At 36.3% G+C, this 10,866-nt stretch overlaps 1 protein-coding gene across 1 annotated transcript; it reads left to right on the plus strand.

Moving 5' to 3' along the window:
• The first annotated feature begins 6,123 nt into the window (after nt 1-6,123).
• On the plus strand, nt 6,124-10,126 carry LOC123468662. Its single transcript, XM_045167944.1, is given in 4 exon segments — nt 6,124-6,339; nt 6,839-8,843; nt 8,846-10,038; nt 10,113-10,126. Coding segments are annotated over 3 exon segments (2,577 nt in total). The 5' UTR covers nt 6,124-6,339; nt 6,839-7,473.
• Nucleotides 10,127-10,866: the final 740 nt, after the last annotated feature.

A 10,866-nucleotide genomic window follows, 5' to 3' on the forward strand; every position in this document is an offset into this window, starting at 1 on the left:
AACTCATGGTATAACAGTGTATTCACATTGAATACAAGTATATTTGATGCTGTTTACATATAGAAGTAAAAACTAATGGTATAACAGTGTATTCACATTGAATACAAGTATATTTGATGCTGTTTACATATAGAACTAAAAACTCATGGTATAACAGTGTATTCACATTGAATACAAGTATATTTGATGCTGTTTACATATAGAACTAAAAACTCAAGGTATAACAGTGTAATCACATTGAATACAAGTATATTCCATGCAGTTTACATATAGAAGTAAAAACTCATGGTATAACAGTGTATGCACATTGAATACAAGTATATTCCATGCAGTTTACATATAGAAGTAATAAACTCATGGTATAACAGTGTATTCACATTGAATACAAGTATATTTGATGCTGTTTACATATAGAAGTAAAAACTCATGGTATAACAGTGTATTCACATTGAATACAAGTATATTTGATGCTGTTTACATATAGAAGTAAAAACTAATGGTATAACAGTGTATTCACATTGAATACAAGTATATTTGATGCTGTTTACATATAGAACTAAAAACTCATGGTATAACAGTGTATTCACATTGAATACAAGTATATTTGATGCTGTTTACATATAGAACTAAAAACTCAAGGTATAACAGTGTAATCACATTGAATACAAGTATATTCCATGCAGTTTACATATAGAAGTAAAAACTCATGGTATAACAGTGTATGCACATTGAATACAAGTATATTCCATGCAGTTTACATATAGAAGTAATAAACTCATGGTATAACAGTGTATTCACATTGAATACAAGTATATTTGATGCTGTTTACATATAGAAGTAAAAACTCATGGTATAACAGTGTATTCACATTGAATACAAGTATATTTGATGCTGTTTACATATAGAACTAAAAACTCATGGTATAACAGTGTATTCACATTGAATACAAGTATATTCCATGCAGTTTACATATAGAATTAAAAACTCATGGTATAACAGTGTATTCACGTTGAATACAAGTATATTCCATGCAGTTTACATATAGAAATAAAAACTCATGGTATAACAGTGTATTCACATTGAATACAAGTATATTTGATGCTGTTTACATATAGAACTAAAAACTCATGGTATAACAGTGTATTCACATTGAATACAAGATATTCCATGCAGTTTACATATAGAAGTAAAAACTCATGGTATAACAGGGTATTCACGTTGAATACAAGTATATTCCATGCAGTTTACATATAGAAATAAAAACTCGTGGTATAACAGTGTATTCAAATTGAATACAAGTATATTTGATGCTGTTTACATATAGAACTAAAAACTCATGGTATAACAGTGTATTCACATAGAATACAAGTATATTCCATGCAGTTTACATATAGAAGTAAAAACTCATGGTATAACAGTGTATTCACATTGAATACAAGTATATTTGATGCAAATTACATATAGAAGTAAAAACTCATGGTATAACAGTGTATTCACATTGAATACAAGTATATTTGATGCTGTTTACCTATAGAAGTAAAAACTCATGGTATAACAGTGTATTCACATAGAATACAAGTATATTTGATGCTTTTTACATATAGAACTAAAAACTCATGGTATAACAGTGTATTCACATTGAATACAAGTATATTCCATGCAGTTTACATATAGAAATTAAAACTCATGGTATAACAGTGTATTCACATTGAATACAAGTATATTTGAAGCTGTTTACATATAGAACTAAAAACTCATGGTATAACAGTGTATTCACATTGAATACAAGTATATTCCATGCAGTTTACATATAGAAGTAAAAACTCATGGTATAACAGTGTATTCACATTGAATACAAGTATATTCCATGCAGTTTACATATAGAAGTAAAAACTCATGGTATAACAGTGTATTCACATTGAATACAAGTATATTCCATGCAGTTTACATATAGAAGTAAAAACTCATGGTATAACAGTGTATTCACATTGAATACAAGTATATTCCATGCAGTTTACATATAGAAGTAAAAACTCATGGTATAACAGTGTATTCACATTGAATACAAGTATATTTGATGCTGTTTACATATAGAACTAAAAACTCATGGTATAACAGTGTATTCACATTGACTACAAGTATATTCCATGCAGTTTACATATAGAAGTAAAAACTCATGGTATAACAGTGTATTCACATTGAATACAAGTATATTTGATGCTGTTTACATATAGAACTAAAAAATCAAGGTATAACAGTGTAATCACATTGAATACAAGTATATTCCATGCAGTTTACATATAGAAGTAAAAACTGATGGTGTAACAGTGTATTCACATTGAATACAAGTATATTTGATGCTGTTTACATATAGAACTAAAAACTCATGGTATAACAGTGTATTCACATTGACTACAAGTATATTCCATGCAGTTTACATATAGAAGTAAAACCTCATGGTATAACAGTGTATTCACATTGAATACAAGTATATTTGATGCTGTTTACATATAGAACAAAAAACTCATGGTATAACAGTGTATTCACATTGAATACAAGTATATTCCATGCAGTTTACATATAGAAGTAAAAACTCATGGTATAACAGTGTATTCACATTGAATACAAGTATATTCCATGCAGTTTACATATAGAAGTAAAAACTCATGGTATAACAGTGTATTCACCTTGAATACAAGTATATTCCATGCAGTTTACATATAGAAGTAAAAACTCATGGTATAACAGTGTATTCACATTGAATACAAGTATATTTGATGCTGTTTACATATAGAAGTAAAAACTCATGGTATAACAGTGTATTCACATTGAATACAAGTATATTTGATGCTGTTTACATATAGAACTAAAAACTCATGGTATAACAGTGTATTCACATTGACTACAAGTATATTCCATGCAGTTTACATATAGAAGTAAAAACTCATGGTATAACAGTGTATTCACATTGAATACAAGTATATTTGATGCTGTTTACATATAGAACTAAAAACTCAAGGTATAACAGTGTAATCACATTGAATACAAGTATATTCCATGCAGTTTACATATAGAAGTAAAAACTCATGGTATAACAGTGTATGCACATTGAATACAAGTATATTCCATGCAGTTTACATATAGAAGTAATAAACTCATGGTATAACAGTGTATTCACATTGAATACAAGTATATTTGATGCTGTTTACATATAGAAGTAAAAACTCATGGTATAACAGTGTATTCACATTGAATACAAGTATATTTGATGCTGTTTACATATAGAACTAAAAACTCATGGTATAACAGTGTATTCACATTGAATACAAGTATATTCCATGCAGTTTACATATAGAATTAAAAACTCATGGTATAACAGTGTATTCACGTTGAATACAAGTATATTCCATGCAGTTTACATATAGAAATAAAAACTCATGGTATAACAGTGTATTCACATTGAATACAAGTATATTTGATGCTGTTTACATATAGAACTAAAAACTCATGGTATAACAGTGTATTCACATTGAATACAAGTATATTCCATGCAGTTTACATATAGAAGTAAAAACTCATGGTATAACAGTGTATTCACATTGAATACAAGTATATTTGATGCTGTTTACATATAGAACTAAAAACTCATGGTATAACAGTGTATTCACATTGAATACAAGTATATTCCATGCAGTTTACATATAGAAGTAAAAACTCATGGTATAACAGTGTATTCACATTGAATACAAGTATATTCCATGCAGTTTACATATAGAAGTAAAAACTCATGGTATAACAGTGTATTCACATTGAATACAAGTATATTCCATGCAGTTTACATATAGAAGTAAAAACTCATGGTATAACAGTGTATTCACATTGAATACAAGTATATTTGATGCTGTTTACATATAGAAGTAAAAACTCATGGTATAACAGTGTATTCACATTGAATACAAGTATATTTGATGCTGTTTACATATAGAACTAAAAACTCATGGTATAACAGTGTATTCACATTGACTACAAGTATATTCCATGCAGTTTACATATAGAAGTAAAAACTCATGGTATAACAGTGTATTCACATTGAATACAAGTATATTTGATGCTGTTTACATATAGAACTAAAAACTCAAGGTATAACAGTGTAATCACATTGAATACAAGTATATTCCATGCAGTTTACATATAGAAGTAAAAACTCATGGTATAACAGTGTATTCACATTGAATACAAGTATATTCCATGCAGTTTACATATAGAAGTAATAAACTCATGGTATAACAGTGTATTCACATTGAATACAAGTATATTTGATGCTGTTTACATATAGAACTAAAAACTCATGGTATAACAGTGTATTCACATTGAATACAAGTATATTCCATGCATTTTACATATAGAAGTAAAAACTCATGGTATAACAGTGTATTCACATTGAATACAAGTATATTCCATGCAGTTAACATATAGAAGTAAAAACTCATGGTATAACAGTGTATGCACACTGAATACAAGTATATTTGATGCTGTTTACATATAGAAGTAAAAACTCATGGTATAACAGTGTAGTCACATTGAATACAAGTATATTTGATGCTGTTTACATATAGAACTAAAAACTCATGGTATAACAGTGTATTCACATTGAATACAAGTATATTCCATGCAGTTTACATATAGAAGTAAAAACTCATGGTATAACAGTGTATTCACATTGAATACAAGTATATTTAAAGCTGTTTACATATAGAACTAAACACTCATGGTATAACAGTGTATTCACATTGAATACAAGTGTAACGAAGGCCTACAAATATATTTACTCAACATGCCCAAATTTTATGATCTTATGTTACTCCCTTTTTCATTTATGATATCCACCTTTCTTCTTATGTTAACGTCTAAAATTGCAACATATTTACATGTTTTACTCCCTGAAACGTTGTTTGTCAATTCGGAGATGAAGTCATCAACGCTTTTAGCTGACCTCGATGAACACCTGCAACTGATGCGCATATCGCACAATAAATAAACAATCAGTTGATTGGTTGCTTACACGTCACAATCAACCACTTAATAAAACATCTCTTGATTGGTTGCTCGTGCCGAGTTGCGACAGGCCATCAGCGTCTGTGACCACTCCCGAAATGCGAGGTTTCGTGATGAACCCACATTTCCGACAAACAGAGTCGTTCGGCAACTTCCACAACGTTTAGACGCGGAAACTCTGTCGGTGCAAATTCTTGAATTTGCTAGAGTCTTCTCACAGTTCTGAAACGTTTAGTAGTCGAATTGCTGAGTGTTAATTTCTCCGCTTCCTATCGTTTTACCAGCGTGCGCTCCCGTAACGCTCGCGCTACATCGGTAAGCTTCCAAATTGTCCTTATTTCGTTGGCCATTATGGTCTGGCTCGTTATTCCCTTTCTTGTCATATTGTATGTCCTTTCCCGTGTAATTCTTATGGCCTTAGTCAAGTAAAATACATGTCTATCATTGTGGGTAATTCGCCTCCGAGTTCACTTAAATTCCAATTCGAAACAACATTTAATTCTTTGGTAATACTAACTCCCCAAGGGGATGTATTACATAATGGTGGCAGCGCTTTTTGAACTCAACCACAATGAATGATGATGTTATTACTGGCGGGTCTAGAATTCCACGAACTCCCATACAACCCAGTGTGCCCCAAATTAACGTTCCCCGGCCGAGTGAGCCAACTGTAGCTAGATCACTTAATTTCGATAAGTTGCATGCTGAACCCGTTTCTTCCGTTGTAAGTACACAACCATCTAGAGTTAGTTCTCAGTTGAGTAAGCTTAGGTCTAACGGTGCGTAACGAAGCCGTAGCTCGCCTTGATCTTGTTTCCAGACGGAAACCCAGAGGTAGTTTTGCCTCTGGAACCGTTTCAGAGGAGCGTTCACCCTCTATTTTTGCTAGAATTGCTGCGCGTATTTCTCCAGCTAAGTCTCCTCCAAAAGTTTCGCCTAAGTCTAGTTCAGTAGCAAAAACTGTGTTAGGGTTTTTCACGAGGAACTCCCCGAATGGAAAATCAACTGAACCTGAGCCTACGACATCTATTCGACAAAATCAAGAACAATCAACAGAAGATATTCCAGCCCAAAACCAGCCAGCTTCCGTACCTTATCCTTGCGATCAAGAGCCTGAAGGAGAGAGAAGCGGACTTTCAGTCGACCGATCCGAAGATCTGGGTACAGCTAATTTGGTTGATTCAAGACATCCGTCTATCGAACCACTATTTACCCGAAACGAATCCAACGACGGTGTGGTCAGAACCAACGATTCTGCTGAGACATCTGACGTCGATCCTACAGGTGAAAATCGTAGCTCGCCTTGATCTTGTTTCCAGACGGAAACCCAGAGGTAGTTTTGCCTCTGGAACCGTTTCAGAGGAGCGTTCACCCTCTATTTTTGCTAGAATTGCTGCGCGTATTTCTCCAGCTAAGTCTCCTCCAAAAGTTTCGCCTAAGTCTAGTTCAGTAGCAAAAACTGTGTTAGGGTTTTTCACGAGGAACTCCCCGAATGGAAAATCAACTGAACCTGAGCCTACGACATCTATTCGACAAAATCAAGAACAATCAACAGAAGATATTCCAGCCCAAAACCAGCCAGCTTCCGTACCTTATCCTTGCGATCAAGAGCCTGAAGGAGAGAGAAGCGGACTTTCAGTCGACCGATCCGAAGATCTGGGTACAGCTAATTTGGTTGATTCAAGACATCCGTCTATCGAACCACTATTTACCCGAAACGAATCCAACGACGGTGTGGTCAGAACCAACGATTCTGCTGAGACATCTGACGTCGATCCTACAGGTGAAACTACACGCACAGGTGAAGAAATCCACCCAATCGGAAGCCCAAGCGTCCGTGCTGACATCGATCTTCATATCACATGCGAGACAATTCCTGATATTTCTGCTGAGTCAAATTCACTGCATCACGGAACTGCAAGGCGTGACACCACAGAAACACGAGACAGTCCTAGCCTCTTTTCAGAATTTTGGAACTTCAATCAGACACCGAGAAATACGCTACCTACATCTAACGTACGAAGTGAGAGAGTTATCCTCCCACTTGGAAGTGCAGCTACTGACCCATCAACAGTCGTTCCTGATAGACATCCGCAACTTAATCTTCTACCTGCGGGAGCTACGCCTGCTGACTCCGCTGGAACCGCTAATTCCGGAAATCAACTCGTTGCTGAGGAAATTGGACAACTTCCCGGGAGCAGTCAACCCGAACAACGTGCAGTTGGCGGAGGAGATCAAACAAACACTCTCCCAAATCAAGGTCCGATTGCAACGATTCCTACCATCCCATACGGCGGAGGACGTATCTCAACAACCCGCGGCCCAACAACCAGCACACCGTCAAGAGGAGAGGATCGTTCGCCGTCCACGACAGGTGCTATTCGCCGACCACCGCCCTATTCGCTTCTCCCGTCGTCGATGTTCAACCCGACGCCCACGCATACTGATTACGCCACCCAGGAGCGTCGCAGACGGTACAGCGAATCTCGATCATCTACGAGCAGCATTTCAACACAATCTCACAATTCAAGACAGGAGAGCTTAAGAGCGCAAGAAACAAATCCTAAGAACATGGCTCAATGTCCTTCCCCTAGTAGAGCAGCTACAGCTAGAGATCTTGATGATTTCCAGAATAATCAGCATACCTTTTCCCGTTTGCAACTACTTCCTTCGTTTTCCGGAAGTCCACTTACGCGTTTCGACTCTTGGCTAGAATCTTTCGAAGCTATAGTAGACACATCAGGATGGTCAGGAGAGAAAATTGTCCAAATGCTTCGTGCTAAATTAACAGACAGAGCTTTTCGCGTAATTCAGGCCATTTTGAAAGATCTTCCGCATGATTATGATTCGGTCAAAGAAGCTTTGCTCGATCATTTTCACGGTGACGAAAATGTTGACTTATATCTTAAGAAATTTAATAAAGCTAAGCGTAAGCCAGGCGAGAAAATCGTTGATTATGCCCTTCGACTTCAGGAAATTTTCAAGCGTGCATATCCTGTAGCTCACTCTGAGAAGTCTTTTGCAATCATTTTAATGCAGAAATTTATTGAAGGCTTAGATCCCAAACTACAGACGAAAGTTAAGTATAAGGACTTTAAGGATTTTGGCGAACTAGTTACTTCAACACGGACGTATGCTAGTAGACTAGAAGCGTTAGAAACAGATCGTGAAAGGCAGGAGTTTATTCGGTCTATTGATGGCACACATGGCACCAATAGCGCAGAATTGACAGAGCTTAAGCAAATGATAGTAGATCAGAAAGAAATGATGATGAAGGCAGTGGCTAACGTTCACCATGAAGACAAGCCTGTTGTGGAAAAGAAAACTGAAAGTGAGCAGATTAGGGACGTTCTTAGTGAACTCGTGCAGAGCGTAAAGAAACTCCATCTCAATAGGAAAGACGTCTCATACCCTTCAAACACACAGTATACGAAACAAGTCTCGTTTCAACCGACTTTAGCTAATCAGCAAGATGGTAACGTGAGAGCTCCGCAGCAGCGCTTTAATAACAATAATGGAAATAGACAATTTGTAAACTCCCAAATTAGTTCTACAAACAGTAGTCCGCCAGCCCCCAGACCTCCAAATGATTTCAAAAATCGACCTTTACAGTCGTCGGTTGTTTGCAATTTTTGCGGTTACCGAGGTCATATTCAGACAGATTGTCGCCGTTATCAACGTCAAGGACTAGAACAAGCTCAGCCGCCTATTTGTTATTCTTGCCGTGACATCGGGCATAGATCTAACAATTGTCCTAAGTTCAGAAACAATAATAGACCTAACATTCCCGGTTCTCCTCAACATCAGGAAAACCAGTAGGAATCAACTGTAGCTTCGGGTCAGTTGATGAAGAGCCTCCTCGCAAATCCCGACAAGTCGCAAAATTAACAACAATTACGAATGAATCGACTCCAAGAATTCCGTTAAAGATTTTCCAGGTCCCGTTCCAAGCATTATTCGATACAGGCGCGTCTAAAAGCATTATACATGAACGTTTATTTAAGAAGTTACCCCTTAGAGGTCAGGCGATCTGCAGCCAGCTTGACTTCGATTTATATGATGTAGGAGCAAATAAGTTACATACGCTGGGAAAAGTGACTCTGCCCGTTGGATACGGGGAGACAATTTTACAGCAAGAATTTATCGTTACAAACGGTGTTTCTGAAGACTGTATCCTTGGATGGGATGCAATCCAGAAGCATGGTTTTCAGCTTGATGGAGAAACAAAGAGTATTTACTTAGCTAGAGATGGGCAAGGCCCCTCTTCTATTTTTAGGGTGCCGGAAATGGCAGTTACAGCAGTCAAAAAGACGACGTTACCTCGTCAGACGTCGCTAGTAACTGTAGGCCAATTGAAGGGTTCATTTCCGTATGTACCTCCGAATTCGGCATTTATCTTCACACCATGTGGGAATTTGCCAGATGGAATTTATATTGAAGAATTTATAGGAAAGGTATCGGGAGATGGAGCATATAACATTATAGTCGAGAATCATTCGTTACAGCAAGTCACAATTCCACGAAACACCAAGTTAGGCGTCATTGAAATCGCTCAGCAGATTATCGGAAAAGTAGCGTTAAATACATCAGAAATTAAGCCCATAGAATCACGTGAGCCTATTGTAATTTCGGAAGTCGACCCGGAATTTCAAGCACCACTCTCCCAATTATTAAATGACTTTCGCGACTTGTTTGCTTCAAAAGATTCAGAACTAGGGAATACCAATCTCATTAAACATACAATTGATACAGAAGGAAGAGGCCCCATTCGACAACGCCCATATAGAGTTACTAATAATCAAAGGAAATTATTGGAAGATAAAGTGCAGGAGATGCTAGATGCAAAGGTCATCAGATACTCGCAATCTCCATGGGCTTCACCCGTGGTGCTTGTAGAGAAAAAGAATGGAGAAATAAGATTTTGCGTCGATTATAGGAAATTAAACAGCATTACAAAAAAAGACTCTTTTCCCATGCCACGCATCGATGAAACTTTAGACAAATTATATGGAAAGAAATTCTTTACAACCCTTGATTTAGCTTCCGGTTATTGGCAGATTCAAGTTCATGATCCAGATATCGAGAAAACAGCTTTCGTTGTAGAAAATAATCTTTATGAATTCGAGAGAATGGCGTTTGGTTTGTGCAATGCACCTGCCACGTTCCAAAGGCTAATGAATTATGTACTGAGAAACGTCTTAGGAAGTAAAGCGTTAGTTTATCTGGATGACGTCATTATCTTTTCAGATACATTTGAAAGTCATTTAAACGACATTCGAGAGAATTTTTAACCTTTTGAAAGCAGCCAATTTAAAACTAAAACTTAATAAATGTCAATTCGCTAAGCGTTCAGTAAATTATTTAGGCCATGTAATCTCTACGGACGGTATTAAACCTGATCCGAGTAAAATTGATAAGATAGTTAATTATAAAACACCAACTTCTGTTGACGAAGTCAGATCATTTCTTGGACTTGCCGGATATTATAGAAGATTTATTAAAGATTTTGGTTCAATTGCTAAGCCGTTAACCCGATTAACGCATAAAGATCTAAGTAGGAAACCATTTGCGTGGGGAACTGAGGAACAGGTTGCCTTTGAGAAGTTGCGCAATTCTCTAGTAACTCCCCCAGTTCTTGCATATCCAAATTTTAACGAAAAATTTTTTCTTTTTACCGATGCGTGTGAGTATGGAATTGGAGCAGTATTATCGCAAATGCAAGATGGGCAAGAACATCCAATAGCCTATTCTAGTAGACAATTAACAAAAGCGGAAACGAAGTATAGTACTACAGAAAAAGAAGCATTAGCT

Source organism: Daphnia magna, unplaced genomic scaffold (assembly GCF_020631705.1).
Source record: "Daphnia magna isolate NIES unplaced genomic scaffold, ASM2063170v1.1 Dm_contigs412, whole genome shotgun sequence".
NCBI classification, from domain to species: Eukaryota; Metazoa; Arthropoda; class Branchiopoda; order Diplostraca; family Daphniidae; genus Daphnia; species Daphnia magna.